The 20,593-nt window shown below is 46.3% G+C and overlaps 1 protein-coding gene across 2 annotated transcripts in view; it reads left to right on the top strand.

The window, feature by feature from the left end:
* Positions 1-19,186, top strand: part of ACAN (aggrecan) — a 74,826-nt gene extending 55,640 nt beyond the window's left edge. The window contains exons 14-19 of one of the 2 annotated variants that reach the window (XM_048867615.2): positions 8,768-8,881; positions 12,624-12,782; positions 14,122-14,204; positions 14,698-14,842; positions 17,131-17,313; positions 18,980-19,186. In XM_048867615.2, coding sequence (XP_048723572.2) covers positions 8,768-8,881; positions 12,624-12,782; positions 14,122-14,204; positions 14,698-14,842; positions 17,131-17,313; positions 18,980-19,068 — 773 coding nt within the window. In that variant the 3' untranslated portion in view covers positions 19,069-19,186. The remainder of the gene's footprint in view (positions 1-8,767; positions 8,882-12,623; positions 12,783-14,121; positions 14,205-14,697; positions 14,843-17,130; positions 17,314-18,979) is intronic. The other variant, XM_048867616.2, reaches the window with a different exon arrangement.
* Positions 19,187-20,593: the final 1,407 nt, after the last annotated feature.

Here is a 20,593-nt window from a genome sequence, read left to right as displayed (position 1 = left end):
GGGTCTTGTGCCTCTGTTTGCTGGAACTGGCTGTATCGGATGATGCACATGAGATGACGTCTAAATCAAATTAACTTGTATTTTTTATTGGCTCTTTTGGCACATGTCTGTTTCACTCCACTTTCAATCTGTGGATTGGTGGGCTCATTCACTGGCGTACGTATAAATTGCGACGGTACTTAAGATTGTGAAAAGAGCATGTGTCTTTCATGGCTGACAACCAGCTCAATATTATTCAAACAGTGAGGGTGTAAACTGCCTAACCTGATGTTACTGTGAAAAAGTCTTCCCTTAGCAATTAACCAGGAATTTTCTTCCACCGTGACTGCTTATCTGGCTATTGCTGCCTGTCAGGGTGCGGAGAACTAAGTCAAGGATAACATGGAATTCCTTGGCACTTCCCATTCCTGGCTCAGTTTCACTTTGATACCAAACCAGAATGTAACCTGTGCTAGCCCAAGTCAAGGTTGCAATATGCAAGGATGGACATGCACGCTGTATAAAATCTGGGCCTCTTTTTAAGAAACTTTAGGTCTGCACTTGTGTGTATATTTTATGTGCTTAATTGTGCCTCTAAAGTTTTTTGAAATTTTACCTTCATATATATTTGCTTATATATGGTACAATCTATGAATGCAACCAGACTTGCTCAGTCATTTCTAATTAAAAAAAAAACCACCATCATCATAGCCCCCAGAACTACTTTCTCAATTTACATTAACTCAATTAAACCACTAATGCATACTGCTTTGGGTTAGGCAGGGGCTTTTTTTGGAAGCAGCGCTTCTACTGGCTGGAGCAGAGAGCTGGGCTCTAATTCCATACCTGCCACTGAATCACAGAGGAGTCTTGGGTAAATCACTTTACGTTTCTGTGCTTCACTTTTTGCATCCAAAATTAGAGATGTTAATAATTACCTGCCTCTGATGTAGGTTGTGAGGTTTAATTCATTTCTGTTCATAATGCAATTGATAACCTCAGGTGGATGATGCTATAGTGATACAAAGGATCATTATGTCTATGAGGTCTCAGTTGGCCATCAAGCTTGTTATATTTCTGATACATCAGTGCTCTCTTGCTCTCTCCCCACTTCCTTCTCTTTTGTCTTACTAATAAAATTTTTATTTTGTCTGGTACTTTCTTTGATGGTGTATCCCGTGCATGTGATCGTCACTTCAAACCCCGCCCATACCTTCGGTAGCCAATCAAACGGCAGTCTTTCCATGTTTGCAAGGTTACCAGCATGACTTGAGATATAGTTCAGATATGAAGGACCAAGACCTGAAATCAGAGCCTTGTCACTTCTTAATACATAAAGATGGAGAACAGGTGACAGGAGCCAGCCTCTATCTTCATGAAGCTTCAGTATTGTGGAGGCTACATGACTCACTGGACTCTCCTTCTCATTTGAGTTGTAGTCTCTTCCCTTTGCTCATGAATCAGTGAAATCAAAGGATTCCAATATCCCACTTGCACTTGTTCTCTACACTGTCACTGAGGGGACTATTCAGGACCCACCTGAGTACCTCAGCATGGTAGCAGGGGGCCCATGCTGCAGGGAGTGGTGTGGGTGATTCTGTAGGGGGCACTCCTCCTTATGAGTAAGTATTGACCATGGTACCCCAGCACAGTTCTAGGTGCACTGTGCTGCAGGGAGAGATGTGATTTAGAATCTGTGTTCAGTGACTATTCCAGCATTCAAGCAGAAAATGTGCCTTTTAGGCTAGTAAAGCTCATTTGCGAACATATTCATGGAGAGTGAAATTCACCAGTGGGCAAAGAGCCCACACAAGTCCTATTTCAGAGCCGAACTTAAGGGATGCCTGGTCCTTGTACTAGACTTCCACAAAAGGGTGAATTTAATCTAGAAATAAGACCTAAATGTGTAAACAAAGTGATTTTTTAAGATGGAACAAATATTCACAAAGATTATTTTGCAATGTTAGCCCAATTCTACTATAAAGATAGTATTCAAAGTGCTTTGGGATCCTTTGAGATGAGAGATGCTAGAGAAATGAAAGGGAGAATCTGCATATTGAGAGCAAAAATAGTATTTAATAATGGACCTATGCTGCCTCCTTCTTCTGGTTCTCCTGGTGCATCTTGTCTTCCTAATCTAGAAAGTGAGCTCTTTGGGACAGGCACTGTCTTGATAGCTGTGTCTGGTGCTGTGCTGAACATTGGTTGGTGCCAGAAGAATAATCAAAAAAGATAATTAATAATAAAGGAGAATGGAATCTACTTCATCTTGCAAGAAGGAGCCCAAAGCAAAGACCCAGCTGAAGTGGGCCTTTAGTGCTAGTTTTTCATATAAATTCCTACTATGCCTACTTTGGTGAGGTTTTCAAGTGGATTCAGTGATCAGTTTTTTTAAAAATGAAAATTTCTCTCCTCTACCATACCATATGATTCCCCCAAGATATCAACGCCAGAAGCCAAAGTTGGAGTTGTGTCAGCCAGTGGATTGAAGGTTAACCCTTGGATGCTGGCATTTTCCAGGCTTCTAGCCAAGGAATGCTCAGGTCCATGTGGGCATGTCAGTTGTCAGCAATCTGTTATTGCCCTCAGAATTAGGGTCCCACAAGAGCCTCAAATTTGCAGGACGACCCGGGGGGGCAATTTGCCCCAGGCCCCGAGCCCCACAGGGGCCCCCCATGAGAGTTTTCAGTGGCAATTTGGCAGCAGGGGGTCCTTCTGCTCCATGTCTTTGGCGAAGTGCCCCAAAGACCCAGAGCGGAAGGACACCCCCCCGCCCAGCTGAAGAGCCCAGACCCCATGAATCCTCTGGGCGGCCCTGCAAATTTGAAGTCTTGTTCACATAACTGGTCTCTTCATCCAGACTCTTGCCAACTGTGTGCAGAAGCCTGTTACAATTGGCAAAATTGGAGGGCACACAAGTATTAGCAAAAATACTGTACCGGCATTTCAGTGAAAAAGCTGTGGTTTACATCTTTTGAACTAGCTGATGGTTTTAAAGACTTCAGTCAGGTCAAGGAAAAAACTGACATTTGCTGAAATGTCAGCAATTTACCAAAAGATTTGCATCTCTCTGGATCTGCTGCCCATCCAGACAAAACAGCTGAAGTGTATTAGGTGATTTTGAAGGAGTCCTAATGGGTGAAATGCTTCTTTATGGCCTGAAGGATATATTTTATTGATTAAAAGAAAGCAGTAGAAGAAAAACCTTTTTAAAAAAATCACACAAGTGATTCATACAATTCTATTTAATGGGAGAGTCAGGCTATGAAGGAGGGTAAGGTAGCTCTAACAAGTTCCAGCTGAGATCTGGCAGATGTCTTTACTGGCCAATCCAGTTATTTGGTGTCTGTTGGCTGTTTTATGACATTAAGTCAAAGGCTTATTTGCTTATGGAAAACCAGCTCTGAGGATACAACCTAAAATAATGGCCTGTTGTACAGATAAAGTGAGTTTTCTTTTACATATAATATTGTGGAGCCAAGGATTCCCGAGATTCCTGAGCTCTCAGTGCTTGCAATCAAGTCATCACTTGTAAACATAGCACTGAGAGGGAGAACCACAAAATAAACATGTTTCCTGATAAGTGTCTGAGTTTTGTAGTTTAATAGAATATTTTCTATGTTGTGGCAGGTTATTTTCTCCTCCTCTGTATCCTGAGGCTTAAATTTCATTTTTTTATATATTTTTCTATGGCTTAAATCAGAGAAATTAGACTCTTTCCATCTGCTGCCAAGTCACTACTCAGTTGTACTATTGCCAAGAGCCATTACTTATCTCTCACATCTAAAAGAATTGTTTTCTCCAGCTGCTTCTTTTCCACTTTGATCAGGATCTGGCAACAGAGGTAACGTGTGAATGGAGTTATCTTTTAGATGCCACCTTACTGGCTTTGGGATCTTCTTCCCTGCTTAACCCACCAGATCAATGTTCATAATATTCCCAAAAAGAAAAGGAGTACTTGTGGCACCTTAGAGACTAACCAATTTATTTGAGCATAAGCTTTCGTGAGCTACAGCTCACTTCATCGGATGCATACCATGGAAGTACCATGTGAATATGATGAGAGTCACGTCTCACTGCGAAGTTGGGGTGCTGCATCCGTACTGACAGCTGTTTTCCAACCAGCCTGGACGAACTAATCTGATTGTCCACCGGGTGCAGACAGGGTCGCACCCGCCAATAAGATGCTCTCCCTTCCGAGTCTATTTCCACGGTATGCATTCGATGAAGTGAGCTGTAGCTCACGAAAGCTTATGCTCAAATAAATTGGTTAGTCTCTAAGGTGCCACAAGTACTCCTTTTCTTTTTGCGAATACAGACTAACACGGCTGTTACCCTGAAACCTGTCATAATATTCCCAGGAATTCCTGGAAACCAGAAGCTATGATTTCTGGCAAGATTTTCTTGGCTCTCTAAAAAAATATTGTTTAGTTGGTCTTTTGAGTCTCTATTTAGTGGTTCATACACACCAGGAAACCCCATAAAAACAGGTCAGTGTGGGGGCTGTTGTACACTTTGAAAATGTGTTGCTTTTCAAGCTGTAGAATGGAGTAAGGATTTTGGATGCCAGATTGTATTTCCAAACAGATTACTCTCATTCCCAAGAAAACTGAAGGAATTTTTCTATGTTAGAGTGGTGTTTCATATCCTTCCTGCTTGCATGCTGTTCCTCCTTAGTGAATATTTTAAACACAAAACTAAACTTGTTTAATCAGTATTCAAATCTATCAGTGATCTAAGTTGCCTTTTTAATAAAACACATGTATTGTATCTTTAAAAAGTCTGTACCACTGTTACTGCCAATAACATTTTAGATAATTAAAAGGGAAACAGTTCTGAAACTCTAATGTATTTTTCATCACTGATGCTGTTTGTTCATGTTTGCAATGATAGTAAAATGGTCAGTTTCATGTTTGTTTATAAATGGTTTCTCTTCCAGTTTCTCATGTTCTAGAACAGTGTTATTGTGTTTAAGTTTGCAAGACTGCATGGGAAGATCTAGTTGTATACTACTTGAACAGAGTAGGAGTGAGTAAATTCAATACATACCTGGGAACATTAGAGCTTAGGAAGGGAATAACAAGCTGGTGAAGCTATTTTGTGTTTGCCTAAATGAAGCTTCCAGAGTAATCCGGCTACCTCTCTGCTTTCATCAACCAACAGTTGACATTTATTAAATAGGACACCCTGTTTTCATTTTTTTTTTAAAATCATGAAAACATTTTTTTTAAAGTGAGGCTTGAAATGCTAGTCCCTTTAAGAATACATCAGCTAGAAAACCCATGTTGTGACAAGACATTTGAATGGTCTTTTTGAACATTCTATGATACCACGGTGAGTATAAATCATCTTCTAAAGACCCCTTATTTCCGTGATGCCCTCCAGAAGTGAGTTAATGTTTTAAATGTGCTCCCTGTTCTCGGCTCCCCATTGCATTCTGTCTTCTGTGTCTTTCTCTTAGACTGGAAGCTCTTCAAAGCAGGGGTTGTCTCATTCTGTCTTGTACTGCCCCACGTACATTGTTAGCACTTAAATAATAGTAATAATCTTTTCTTCCTGTCCTGGTAGAGAAGCTATTTGAGGGGGACCAGCAAGGGAGTCGTGAGAAGACAAACATGCATTTTTAGGAAAATTTACATAAAATAACAAATATCCAATAACAGTGGCTTTGTAAATTCCTTCAGTGTTAAGATATGTGACAGCTGCCAGCTGCTGAAGGGTCCTTGCATCCTCACCTCACCTCTGAGAGTCTCTGTTGTGCAGGGTTGAATGGTGAGCAAGACTGTGGATGTGTAATATGTGCTTGTAGCAACTAAAGGGATAACAAAAAATGTCAAGCATTAAGTAACTGGGTGATTTAAATTTCTTTTACTGAAGTTTCCTTTTCATGTAAAGCCCCGAGCCCAGAGCTCGTGTGCAATATCATAGTTCCATTCTCTAGTGTATCTAGGAACTATATCATGAGTGATGCTAGTCGGTGATATTATTTATTGTTCTGAAAAATCTCTAAGACCAAGTACTACAGGGTGCATGGAGAATCGGCCACACCAACTCCATATGTCTTGACATGTGTGAGACTCTGAATTTACCAGTAACTGCTGAGATCAGGTGCTTTCTAAATACAGAGGAAGGCACAGTCCCTGCCCCAAAGAGTTAACAGGCCAAATGGCTAGTTTGATATTTATTATCCTCATGTGTTTCAAAATATTTGCAGCATGCATTTCAAAAAGTATTTCTGTATTTCCTTGCATTATTTTTACAACACTGTTAAAATGTACCCTGTGTGTCTATATATGGGGTATATATATTGAGTATCCATATAGTATATATAATATGTACAGTTCATAATATATACAAGCACAAAAGCAAGTTCCATTCTAATGTTATTTCCTGATTTGATGCAGTGCGCTAGCCTGCGTGTGTATTTGCTGCCTTCTTCCTCCAGGGCCTGAGTAGGTGGGACCACTGCAGATCATCTGCATCTGAAAGAGACCTTGGGCACATAAAATGTTAGTCCCTATCACTGAAGACAAATGAAGAACCCATTATTCCCTGCTAAACATTCTGCTTTAGCTCCTGTACATGCTTTATTTCCATTTCTACAGCGTGCTTTCCACTTAATAGAAGCTAATGGACAAAGGAGAATCTTTCCTTACTTGTTCAGGTGGAGACCACTGTGAATGGCATCAACTTCTGCTGCTACTGTTGCTGGGGAACCTGGTGTGTACTGGGATTTTAATCTCCTCTCAACACATTTCAGTTTCCCTTTTGTGTTTTAAATCTTCTAAGTTCCAAAGACGTGAGCAGATAAGTAGTAATCAACCTGACTCATCCATTCTTTTCTACTAGGTCAATAATTCCCTTTTTGTTCTGGAAAGTCCCAAAATGCTTATTAGCATTGATGAAAGCTGGGCATTTCATTTCCCACCCATTACACTAAAAAGAATAGCTCAGAAAATATTAATTAGTATTTTAATGTAGAAGCAGACCCTGCACTCATGAAGATCCAAGTGCAAAGCTGGTTTAAGTGGTTGATAAGCCATTTGGGAAATATTTGCAATACCTTTGGGGACACAAATTAGAATATAAATAACAAGGGCTCTCAATCCTCATGCTTCAAAGTGCAAGCTGACTACAAGCTGCTGCCAGGAAGACTTTCCCCCATCATTTAATACTTTACAATTTGATGTGCTATAGGAGTTTACACTTTTCTCTGAAGCATCTGGCATGGGTCACTGTGGGTGACTAGACAGATAGACAAGGTAAAACACTTGTCTGTTTTCTTATGGCTGAAGAGAGGGAACTTGATTAGGTGGATCACTGCTTTGCTCTGGTATAGCTGGAGAGAGGGTACTAGACTAGACAGACTGTTTGTCTGATCCAATGAGGCAGAAGACAGAATATTGAACTGGATGGATTGTTGTTCTGCTTCATTATGGCCATGTCCACGTCCTTCTCTGATTCATCTTCTCCGAGTCTGCTTTCCCACTAACTCTCTAGCACTGAAGTGCAGTGTGAGGTGTCAGCCAGATGACTTCTGTTACAGTCAGCATCTTTAAGACTTTCCAGGACGTCAGAGTCTGAGAAGCAAGACTTTGAAAGAAAGAAGAAAAGTCTCGCTAAAGGAGCTAACCAGTGACTACTATTTTTTGTCTACAACCCTTTCTGTAGGTATTTGGGCACAGTTACATTCGCACTCTTTGGAGCTTGTCTATGGTTTCTTGCACTGACTTCATCTCTGCCGTCTTTTCATTCTAATTAACGTATTTCTTCCTTCTGGTTTCAAGACTCACTGAGGAATAGGATTAAGTCTCAGACTGGAGAGATGTTAAGAAAAAAATGTAGAAGGATGGATTTTGTGGCATATTAGATACAAACTGTCCATTTTGGTCTCATTCTGAGCATGATACCCAATTAATCCAAGCCGCTTCCCTTCCTTTCCCTTCCCGAACTGGTGAGAGCTAGGCATGCCATTACAGTGATGACATGTACTGTCCATGTTGGGATAACTGACAGACTGGGAGACAGAAGACTTGGGGCCAAATCTGGACCCACCCAAAGGGCTCTTTGTATCAATGGAGCAGTACAAAGAGTCCATAAAACTGTCCTAAATGGGCAGCCAGCAGTTCACACAGTGTGGGGAAATCCTTGACTGGTGTCAAGCTGGCACAAGTGGCTTTATGCTAGCCCCCTCACTAGCAGTTGTGCTCTGGAACAGGTGAGGATTTAGCCCTGGGAGCTCAGGCTGAAGCATGACATCTGGACTATGGTTAGAAAAAGTCAAAAATGAGAAGCCAAGGAGGGAGAGGGAAGATATGACGCTGTGTTTGAGATGTTCCTCTTACTTAAGAGAAGCCCCACGTCTGTCTTTTAGATTTTAGCTGATGGAGGCTGACACAGCCACAAGTTTGCACATTTGGTCAAGTTAGGCAGCAAAGGTGGACAAGGAAGAGACACAACAGATATCCAAAGATACTGAGCAGGATACCCTGAAAGGCATCCCTCCGACCTCTGCTGATGTTGCCCTGATATCACCATAGTGTTGTCCAGTGATCAAGTGACAGAAATTTGAGTGGAAAATGATGTCAGCTTCCTAGGGTGGGTTGGGCTTTTTGCTTTCATTTCTTCAACAGTAGCAGCAGCAGTAGTTCTTAAAAGAAACCCGTAACCCACTCTCGAGCGCTCCCAAAACCATGGACGCTCCCTCCTGAACAAGCAAAGAAACAAGTTCTCCTGTTGGTGGAGTTCCCTGCCCGGAGTCCTAATGGCAGCCCTTGATTTCTTGCAGACATTGATGAGTGCCACTCAAGCCCCTGTCTGAATGGAGCTACCTGCGCTGATGGCATCGACTCTTTCAAATGCTTATGCCTTCCCAGCTACGGAGGGGACCTGTGTGAGATCGGTACGGCCTACCTGGCTTCAGCTAATTTTACTAACAGCTGCACTCCCCCAAAAAAACTTAACCCCACCAATCCCGCCCTCATCTCAAAAAGCTAACTCCTAACAGCAGATAAAATGCGTCTTACTGGGCAAAAGATTACGCTGTTTGCTTACAAGTGATTATTGTTTTTTGATCACAACATCTTGTTTCTCTGGGAAATTTCTCTTAACTTCTAGGAGACAATGGGAGCTTTAGAGCTCCTAGGGAACCTGGTGTCTCCTTGGCTTCTTAGAAAGGGAAATTATTCTCTTTGTTGTAGTTTTCTCTTGTAAAATTGCATAAAGGACGTGATAGTGTGATACTGTTTGACATAAGCACAAATATGCTTTTGGACCAAAGAAAACCCTTCCAATCCACCTGTAATAATCGGACACTGTCCCAGGTACATCTTCATGGCATGTGAACCTTCTCTGCTCCTCTGTGATTTCAGTGAAAGATGCATGAACTGAGCCATGTGAAATGACCGTGTTTCATTTTGTGCGGATTCACCCATGAAGGGCTTTCATTCACTCCTGTGACTCTTCTCCGTCTCCACCTGACCTTTGTGTCGTTTCCTCGAGTGAATGTGACTTTCATGGCGACAATGGCAAGCAGTGTGAGTCACAGAGAGGGAAACTGAAATATCCTGGTTTTCTATCAGAGTGACACTTTCTTGTGTGCACAAATGCCGTTTGGTTTGGGGGAGAAAACAAAGGAAGATTTTGTTTTACTGCAAGTCCCTGGAAGCCTGATTTTCTGTCTGTTTCTCAAGGAGGAAAAATGTTCCTGCATTGCTCTGCAAGGCCAGGGAGAAGCAGGTTGAAAAGTACTACCTGTTCACCTTCAAATGGGCAATAGGAAAGCGCATTTGATCTTCCCTCTCTCTTTCTCTGCATCTCTCTTTGTCTTTTTAATATGAGTGTGCAGAAGAGCTCATGAAAGGAGAGGAACTGATAGGAATGGCTGCGCTTGTGAGCAGGCACCATGCAAGCTTTCTTCACTTACCTCTTCCAGTGTACCTCAGTCCTGACCTTTAGCCCCTCCTGCTGCTCTGCTAGAGGAGCCTCGCCTGAGAAGAGGCAAGAGACCTCCTATAATAGGGAGTATTCCGCCTAACGGCTGTATTGAAACACCACTCCAATGTTTGACCCAAACCTAGTTTAATCTCTTCTCTTCATAACAGTGCATCTATTAATGGGACCTTGACATCAAGGGGTATCTTTACCCTGGATTACCCTGGGACATATGAGAGCAGCCTACTGCTCTAAATATCAGTGAAAAAGCCCCCTTTAATGCCCAACATTACCCCCAAGGTAGAATGTATGATCTACTTTCCCTTCTCTAACTTATTGGATTCCCTAAGAACATCATGAGCTCTAGCATTTTAGATGAGCTCTTCTGTGCCATACACACAAGTCAGTCATTCTTAAATGCTTCTAAAGCCTGGAGAGAGTGCCACTTCATGGGATTAGATTTTACCTGCAACTGCTCTCCACATTTTTGCATAGGTAACTGCTATATAGGAAAGCCTTGCATTTTCTGTTAGAATGTCCTACTGAGACTGTGCATTGTGTTCCATCCCAACTCAGTGGTTGTGATAGTCTATAAAGGGGGTGTGACATAAGCCACCAGAAAAAGAGACTTCGAAAGGCACATTACATACTCCCTCCCCTGCTCTCGGAGATGTGGTGGAGAAGATCCAGGTTTGTGAGTGCTCTCACAGCTCCTGCTCCCTAAGGTTGGTTCAGCAGAGATGGTCTGCTTGGTCTGTAGAGGAAGAAGGCAGAAAAAGAGAATTCAAAGGACCCACCAACTAGCCAGTCTTTGGAGGGTCAGACATTGAAGTCTGCATGGGGTTTGTGTGTACCCCTGGTTGAAGAGCTTCACAGGAATGGAGTAAGAGGAATTGATGAGTTAAAGGGAGATGGGGTACTCTGGATTGCAAAGGTGGACAATAGCCAAGGTGAGAGGTTTTTTCATGAAAGTGGAATATAAAACATCTGCCCTGCATGGGGTTAGAGGGACATTTGCTGAGTGGCCAAAAGGAATAATGAAATCCCACCACCCTAGGCAACAAGGAGCTGAGAAAGGATGATAGATGGAAGAACTCTCTCTGCCACTGAAAGGCTGCTACTAAATAAATCTCCATCTTGTCACCACTAGATCTTCCTTCCACACCAGTGCTCCTCTTCCTCATCTATAGGCTCATCATATCTCATCTGCCTCACAGTGACAGTTCCTCTCTGACTTTGTATCTTGTCTTGGCTGTTCTGACTCTAGGTGCTAGTCAGTGGAGGAGGAGATAAGAGATGATGGGACATAGTACATTCAAGGCCCAAAAGACATAGTAATTCCATCGTTTGAGTGCGACTGCTTGCAATGCAAGGGTCTATCTGGAGGAGATGGTTTTATCATCATAATAGTATCTGCCCCAACTGTTGTCATTTCTGTATCTGTCCCTGTTTCCTTTTGGTTTACAGAAGGTATTGGTATGACTTTGTTGATGGCAGAGAACAAAAGATTCCCCAAAGTGCCATCTTTTGTTTATTCCTTTGCATCTGCTCTACCCTTTTCCATTTTTTAGAAAGACTGCGTTCTACTTCTCTGTATTTCCTGTCTTACATCCCTTGCTTACCTTTTCTCCTATGTCCCCAAGCCCCGCACAGCTAGTCTCATAGTCCCTGTGGCCTGTGAGTCAGTTGCCAGAGTTTCTGTGGCCCCAAGTATTCATTTCCAGTGCCCACATTTCCTAATGTAGGACTCATCTACCAGCTAATGCCCTTTCCTGCGTGTCTATTCCTTGTATGACCTGAGGAGAATCTCCCATACACATCCTCTCCACACTGGACTAGAGCTTCAGTTCAAAAGAAACAATCCCCCTTGTTAAAATAAATTAAACTGGTTAATTTCTCTGCAGGGAAGAGGATAGGAGCTAACTTCCCTTTTAAAGGCTTTCCCTTTCAAGCTCTGGCCCCAACCATAATATAGAGCCCATCAAATATTTTGTGCTTTTAATTTGCTTTGATGGCATTTCTCAATAATCACCAGCAATAACCACTTAAAGCAGGCAACAGATTTTTGCTTTTTTTCTACTCCTTTTTAAAAATATTTTCTTTAAGTTTTTTTTTTCTGTCTCCCATATGGTAAGTCCTGCCCTGCCTCCCTTTTCTGTGATCTCACCAGGTTGCTTTTTCCATTTGAGAAGGCTCAGAATAGTGATGTAGCCAACTGAATCTAAACTCTGACCTCTCCTGCCCTTCCCTCCCATCTCTGATGCATTAGCACTGATTGTGGGTAGTAAAATGCAGGTTTTAAAGGTGAAAGCTGTTCTCCAAGGCGAGCAAAATCAGCAGGACAACTCTGGGGGGGTGGGAGGGGGGGAAAGTGGTGTTGTTTGGGGCTATTTCTCAAAGCCAGAGTCTCAGAACCTGACTCGGAGTTTGAAATGTTCAGGAATCTGTCTGTTAGATTTTTCAAAAGTGCCTATCACCATGTAAATTGCAGGGCCTTTAACCTACTTCCCCTCCATAAACTATTCCTTGGTTGCCTTCTGATCATTTTCCCGTGGATGTAACATACAAAAATATCAAAGTTTATTCTTTAGTGGGTGTAACCATGTGTTGTATTTTTGTTCCATGAATGCTTGGGCAGCCAAGAGGTGAGTTGGTTGGCACACTGCCCTCAGGCATGCGGTTCCCTTTCATTCCTTTCTTGTGTGTTTCAGACCTGGAGGACTGTGACGAGGGCTGGACCAAGTTCCAGGGCCATTGTTACAAGCACTTTGAACAGAGAGAGACGTGGGTGGAAGCTGAGACCCGGTGCCGGGAACATCAGTCCCACCTGAGCAGTATCATCACTCCAGAAGAACAAGAGTTTGTAAACAGTGAGTGCTGGGGGTAATGGCCAGGATCTGAGAGTGGCTGGGCACAGATCAATCTCTCCATTTAGGGGTGGGGGTGGGCCGAGGTGGGGCGGAGCATGTGGGGAGCAGCCCACACCAGCCAACAGAAGGAGCCAAGGGGAGCCAGTCTCCCTCTACCCTCGGCACTGGTGCCACTGTGCCCCTGGCTACTAAGAGGAGGAAAGGCAGGGAAAAGCCCTGCTGGCTGCAGGAGACTCTGCAGGGCTGGTCCATGGGGCTGCCCAGAGCAGAATGGGCGGCAGCCCTGACTGTTCTGCCACCTCCCTCTCCAGTCTGGGTAGAAATAGCAAGGCCTGGGAGTGAGCTGGGGTGGGAGCAACATCTTCCTTACACTGGAGCCCGGGAGACAGCCGCCCAGGCCAGGCAGCAGCTCCAGATAGCTCCAGCCCAGAGCGGGAGTGGGTTCCACCGCAGCGGCTAGGAGGAGGACGCGCTGGAGGAGTCTGGACACTTCAGGAGAGGGGGGGAGTACCTCTCCCATTTTTCCAGAGGCGGAGGAGCTGTGTTCCCTGCCCCCTGTGTTCAGAGACGAGAGCACACACCATAGAGCCGGTTGGAGTGGGATCCTCAGGCAGCTGGGTTGGGGAGCAGGACCCTGTTCGACCAAGGTTCAGTCTAAGGGGATTAGGACAGGTGAAGCTTCTGCTGTGTTCCACAGCCTTGCCCGGGGTTCCTGGGAACATGCCTTCTGCTGACACCACCCGTTTGTCCCTTTAAATGAATCTGAATGCCAGTCTGCAATTCCCTCACCCCCATTAGTGAGTTGGGGAGGCGTGGGTGCCTGCAGGCATGTGAAAAAAGTGGCCCAATTGGTCTTGTGTTGAGGCATCAAGATTAAACCATTCCCTTTGTGCTGTGGCCTCCCTCTCTGTGGCCTCGCTCTGAAGGGCTGGTGGACCGCAGAGGAAGAACGACCCTTCGCCCACATGAGGACTAACACCTCCAACCATAGTAGCCGCATGGCAGCCGCTGGCATGGGAACAGCAGACTGTCATGGGACGAATTTGGCAAACTGGAGCCACCTTTACAGTGACATTCCAGAGCATTGCCAGCTTAGACGCTCTCACTTCCTAACTGAAGGAGATTTATCCACCTCACCTTTAACCAATCTGGCTTCCTCAATCAGAACTACCCCTTGTCAAGCAACCCTTGATGTGGTCCACATATAGACCATGTAGCTATGGTGTTCAGATCCTTGGCAGAGCCCTTTGGTGTCGCCTGGACTAGCATGGGAGAGGTGAGTGATGGAGGGACTCCTTTTCCCATTTCTTACCCGTCTCTCCCTGTCTTTCTTTTTCAGACTACGCCCAGGATTACCAGTGGATTGGACTCAGTGACAGGGCTATCGAACACGACTTCCGCTGGTCCGATGGAAATTCCCTCGTGAGTTGTGTGCAGGGGTAGGGGGGTCTTGTTTCTTCACTGAGAGTCATTTCAGGAAAGAACCGCCCGCTTCCATGCAAGCTTTGACTTTTTGTGCTATGTCAGGACATGAAGCTGCTGCCTGGGGACAGAACCCTAGAGCCATTGGTGTGAACAGTGGGACAAGCGCTGAATGGAGCCAGCCATAAGCTATTTTGGGGTCAAGAGGGACCGTCATTTTGTTCTCTGTTTGTACAGTGTCTAAAACAATGGGCTCATAGGCGCTACCATAATACAGATAATAAAAATACATGATTTCCATTGATGAGAGGGACAGACCCAGGAGGAAGAGAGAGAACCAGTCAGAAAAACAGAAGCAAGGGAGAGTGAATGAACAAAAGCAGAAGGAAAAGAGCCGAAAGGGAGAGAGAAGAAGCAAGGGGAAAGGGAGAGCTGAAGAGAACAAAGCAAGTGTCTTCATAACTTAGAGGAAGGGCTTCTTATCTCTTCACAGCAATATGAGAACTGGCGGCCCAGCCAGCCCGACAACTTCTTTGCGGCAGGAGAGGATTGTGTGGTGATGATCTGGCATGAGCAAGGCGAGTGGAATGATGTCCCATGCAACTATCACCTCCCTTTCACATGCAAGAAAGGAACAGGTGAGTCCTGGTGCTACTCGTTTCTGGGTTGGGGTGTTTGTCCAGGCTTAGGCTACAGCTATTAAACCGATAGCACGAGAGCAGCCAAACTTTGCCCTACCAAGGGTCCCACTGGCAACTTGCTGGGTGCTAAGGGCTATATGTAAGGTGGATCAAATAGAGCAGTTTGCAGATCCTTTCCTCCTTAATTTGCATGGGCAGCCTATGAGATGACTCGTCCCAGAAAGCAATGTGGCTTCTGCTTCGATAAGATGCAGCGTTGCAGGCTGGGATACGTACCCTCCACGGAGTTGACCGAGGCAACTGCAGGACTCAGTGGTCCACATTTGAGTCACCCCTTGACTCTAACAGGAATAAATACTGGCCATAAACCCAGGAAACTTAACTCATTTCTCGTGAACCTTAACTTTTGCACAGCGACCTGTGTAAGATATTAGTAGAGGAAATGAAGACATATCCTATGTGGATTTGAAACAGCAAAGAGGATTTATGGAGGCAGAATTAGAATTTGGCCAGGACCCCAGTACGAACACACCTCAAGTCTTGGGAAAAAGTGCCCTGAAATCTTTAATAAACATTCATGGTCAGGACCTTGGCTTGATGCGTCATCCCAAGGATGGTACTTCCAGCAGCACCGCACCCCCTAGCATTATGCTGGGCCACTAGACTCCGTCCCTCCTACTGAGACACCCACCCACCTCTTCAGCACAGCACTGTCTAGAACTGCCTGCAGCATAGTACTCCCTAGCACTGCACTGTGGGGGGTGAGTCAGTGCTGACCCAGAGCACTCACCACTGGGTCACTCTCACTGCTCTTTGCCACACCTGGGTCCTCCTGGAAGGTCTCGTATCCAAGCATTGATCCCATCCAGCCCTGGATCAAGCTGAAGAGGTGGTGTGAACCACGATTTGAGGACTTCAGTAGCTCAGACATAGGTCAGGGGTTTGTTACAGGAGTGCGTGGATGAGATTCTGTGGCCTGCGTTGTGCAGGAGGTCAGACTAGATGATCATAATGGTCCCTTCTGACCTTAAAGTCTATGATTCTATGACTGCAGAGGGAGTGGATTAACAGGAAGCTTATGGAAGGTGGGAAGTGCCCTTCCATAGCTCACAATCTTCCTGTGAAATAACCCCCAAACATTCCCACTTCAAGGCCCCAGGGGGGCGGTACCACTCCCATTTCCCCTACCATCAGCCCCCACACCCCCATTTGGAGACAGTTTTTGCCCCTCTTCCGAGCCAGCCAGTAAAGTCTAGTTTCCCCCAAGCCATCCGCTCCCATCCACCAGGCCCCCCAATGGCACAGAAACAACAAACGCCTTCCTGGCAGCAGCTTTCTCCTGCCTGACACTCATTGTGGTCCTGCCTTTCTGGAGGGGAGGGATGGAACCCTTTGGAACCTTGTTGCTAAGTTTCCCAGCCAGCCGCAGAATTTTAATATCCCCCGTGACTAAATTTCCAAGCCAGTGGTAACTGCAGCAGAATCTCAAAATGAGGCTGGTTTGTAATTAACTGCCTTTTATTTAGTGCCTCCATCTAGAGCCCCCCAAACAAAGGAAACGATCCCTCCTTTGTTAACTGCCTCCGTAGCCCCCAAGTCTGGCTGAGGGACGTGGCAATACAGCAAGTCAGGCCCGGGTGATGGCAGGCACTTAGCAACACTGGCATCAAGTGCTGGCATGTAATAGGTGCCAAACAAAGCTCCAGTGCAGAAGCCCCTTCCTGTCTGGATCCAAGGCATCGGCAGGGAGATGGCCAGGCTGTTTGCACTGCAGCTGGGTGTGCTCGCCAGCCTTGCCATGCAGAGGCCTCTGCCATCACTGCAGTGACTCAGACAGGCTGATGCTTTATCTGTGTTTCACAAGTAATGTACATTCAGGGTCCCAGCCACTCAGGCTCAGCACAGAGCAGCTCATACTTCACCCCATGCAGAGCAGGAGCAGTGAACAGCACACTAGCCATTCAGCCAATTCCTGGTGGGGTGGGAAATGATCCCTGTATATGCAGCTGCCCCTTTCCACCCCAGAAGTGGCTGCATTTCAGTGGTTAGGGAAGCAGTCCTTGTATGTACAGCCTGTAAAGCACTTTGGGATCCTTTGGGACAAACTGCACAAGGGAAACAGAGTTGATTGGTTATTATTCCAGGGACTGTATGTGAATGTGGCCAGCTCCCCTTGAGCAGCACGGTTAAACCCAAGCTGCTTGGTTTGCGGCTCTCGTTGGCTGATTGCCTAGCAGGCACACACTGAGCTGCCAGTTGCTCACTGTCTTGCTTGTCTTTGTCAGTTGCCTGTGGGGACCCTCCTGTGGTAGAGAACGCCAGGACCTTTGGAAGGAAGAAGGACCGATATGAAATAAACTCCATGGTACGGTACCAGTGCAACCAGGGCTACATACAACGCCACGTGCCTACGATTCGGTGCCAGCCCAATGGCCACTGGGAGGAACCACGGATAGGCTGCATAGATCGTACGTATTGTTCCTCCTTCCTACTCTATGCACCATGGCCCCTGCAGGCCTCTGAGACTCCAGGCCGGCACTAGGAGTCCATGGGCTGATTCCTGGAAACAATCCCCACGATACAGTGTGGGGGGCGGGGACTTGAATTCAGGAGTTCAGGACTAGAGAGCTGTCGAGGCAACCCGACCAGGGAGAGCAGCGGCTTTGCCTGACACACACCCCAGCCTCCCTGGCTGTTCCAGGTGTAGGACTGATGGCTTCTGGAGGGAGCTGCCTCCATTTCTTTCTAGGTGGAGCAACTTGAGGGACATGGAGCAGGTGGGTGAGATGGGTGAGAGCCAAAGTGCAGGAGCAAGAGAGATACTTATGGCTCCCAGACAGGGGTGTCCTCCATCCACTACCTCGCCCACAGAAGGAACAGGTTTGCTGCCATTCAGGCCAGTAGGAAGGGACGCTTTCCCTCCCTGTGCCAGAGAGTCAAGATTGTTCTTTGTCTCAGTTAAAGCTTGTGTGTTACCAGGATTATTGGATCTGAGATCTCCCGGATGAGTCTGGACCACGGGGATCAGCTGGAGACGCAGCCTTGACTCTTCTGAGTCAGTGCAGCTGCCAATAGCCTGAAAGCTTCTGCCCAGTCAAAACGCCCCACTCCCTGATGCGCTGGCTCCTTTGAGCCCAGGGCTCCTCACGGCTGTTGAGGAAAATGGGGGACAGCTCATGGGGAGGGAGGAGAAGCAGCTAAAATGGATCTACGTGGGCTCCCAAGGAGGGAGAAATTTGCACTTCAGGGCTGGGGGGGGGGGGGAGAAGCTTATATGGTTTATTTTGGCAATATCCACAACTGAGCTAAAGGCACTGAGGGAAGGAGTGAGGAATGGGTGCATGGTGGGGGCTCCCCTTAAAGGAGCGCTCTCTAAGACTCAGCTTAGCCTGTCTACCCAGCCCTTGTTCTCTGCATCCCACTCCCGCAGTGAGGCTCTGAACAGAAGCAGGAAACATAAAACATCAAGGACTGGATTAGCCCAAGAGCTATGCAACCATGGGTTAAATTGGAATTATCCCCCTTTTACAGATGGGAAGACTGAGGCACAGGCAGGGGAAGGGATTTGCCCAATGCCACACAGTGTAGCAGTGTTACAGCTGTGGACAGACCCCAGAGCCCCTGCCTCCCTAAACAAAATGTTTGGGTGCATTATGGGTGCTTGGGAGGGGCGGTCTCCTTCCTTGCTGGGCCATTGGTCTGAGCTGGTCTGGCTGCCTCTATGCGCGTCTGCTCACAAGGAGGGGGAAGAAATACAGACCATATCGGACGGACAGCAGCGGAGTTGTCTCTGAACAGGATGCTTTTGAACAGGCTCCCAGGAGGCACCTGACTCTCTTTAAATTCAGTGTTTGCGGGGGGGGGGACAGGGGCCGTCACAAAGTGCCCTGAAAACGCCCCACTGATTCCTCCGGTCCCAGAGCACCAGAGGCAAGAGAAGGCCTGATTGTCTGGTGGCGAGCGGGCTGGCGCCGGGGCACGCGCTGCCCGAATGGCTGGAGGCAGAGCTTGCAAGCAGCCCCCGCAGTGTTTTTCCAGGGAACGAGAGGCCTGGGGTGAGCCAGCTAAGGACAAGCAGGGGCTCTGTAACTTTCTCCCAGTAACAAGGTGCCTTTTCTTCTCCTCTTCCCACAGCCTCCATCTACAAACGCAGACTACACAAGAGGAGCCCAAGGAATCGGTCGAGAACCAATGGCAGAGCCGCACAGACACCCACCCGTTAGAGAGGGAAGCGAGAGATTTTTACGGAAATTATATTAGCAGAGGCAGTTTCTTCTTCTTGATGTTGTTGTTGCTTTTTTGTCATATAAGGAAAAAAAATATATTAAAGAAAAAACCCCACCTTTGTGTATATATATAAAAAAACAAACCAACCTCAGCGCACCAAAGCAAAGGGAATTAGATTCCAGCGTTTTGACTAGCCATCCGGTTCCGAATACCTTCGTGCCTTCGGGGAAGGGGTGGGAGGGCTGCAGAGGGCGGGTGGGGGGGTTAAGTTAAATAATAAAGAAGATTATTTTTTCCTGATTTTATCCACAAACAATGTAATTATTTCTGTTATTTAATGGCTGGGGTGGACGCCACCTTTGTTTTATTTTAAAGAATCCTGCAGTACGGCAGGGGGTGGTGCAGTGGGGCAGTCAATAGCTGTGAAGTGTTGCTGAATGTATGAGAGGGGCATGTAAAGTGGGGGAACGGAAGGGCTAGAGTGAGATGGAGGGACGAGGCGGGAGGGAAGCCTCTTGGTTTTGGCCCCTCCCCTCTCTCCCACCGCTGGTTCCCGGCCGCCGAGTCTCCCCGTCCCCAGGCCGCATGGCGAAGCAGCTCCCATCCTGTGATGGCGCGCTCTTTCTGGGGGACCGTGCAGGGCACCAGGGTTCCCTGCACCTATTTATATTTTTGAAACATGATGATGATAATGATGAGAAATGATAATAAAGAGAGAAAAATTGGAATAGTCTTTTTTTGGGGGTGGGAGGGGTAATTTAAATGCCTTAGTCAAAGTCTCCAGGATGCTGGTAGGAGCCTGTGTGTGCGTATCCTGAATTGCGCTTTTGCTCATGACGAGGGGCGGGGAGACCCAGCCTGGGAGGGGAGCTTTGGGGTTTTGTTTTTGTAAAAAGCAAAAAAAAAAAAAAACAAAAAAAAAATCCTTTTTTTATTATAAGTCTTGTGCCTAAAATGAGAACCTGACACACGGCAGTGCCTGCTGCTGTCAGCGCTATTGTGAAACCTGGACAATAAAACCGGTTGTATTTTATTCTTCCTGTTACCTGGTGAACTGCGTGTAGGCAGCTGTGTGGTTGTGAGCCACTGTACGTTTGTGCGTGTGTGCTTGTGAAATGTCTGTGGTGTGAGTCGAGCAGCCCCTCTGTGCCCTACCTACACAGGCTGGGAGTCGGCTCCAGCTTCAGAGCCTGGCTCTTTAGCTCATGCTGTAGAGGCTGGTGCTTTTAGCTCTAAAGTTCCAACCCCCACCCCATGGTTCGGTACCCTGATGCTGGCCATGATGGCATCCATCACACGGGCACCCGGGTGTCTGTCTGTGGGAACACTTTGAGTGCATGTGGATGCGTGTTAGCCGGGCGGAGCAGTGTGCACACCGGGGTCCCCTCCCCAGGCAAATGTGTATATGAGTGGAAGCAACAAATGTGCCTTAAAAGCCCAAGCAAAAGGTGCCTTCCTGAACAGGCCGGGCAGTGTGCTTGTTAGGGGGAACGCAAATGGGCATCCCATAAGCCTTTGAGC

The sequence above is a fragment of the Caretta caretta genome, chromosome 10, assembly GCF_965140235.1.
Source record: "Caretta caretta isolate rCarCar2 chromosome 10, rCarCar1.hap1, whole genome shotgun sequence".
Lineage (NCBI taxonomy): Eukaryota > Metazoa > Chordata > Testudines > Cheloniidae > Caretta > Caretta caretta.
This window is presented reverse-complemented; position numbering and strand designations above follow the sequence as displayed.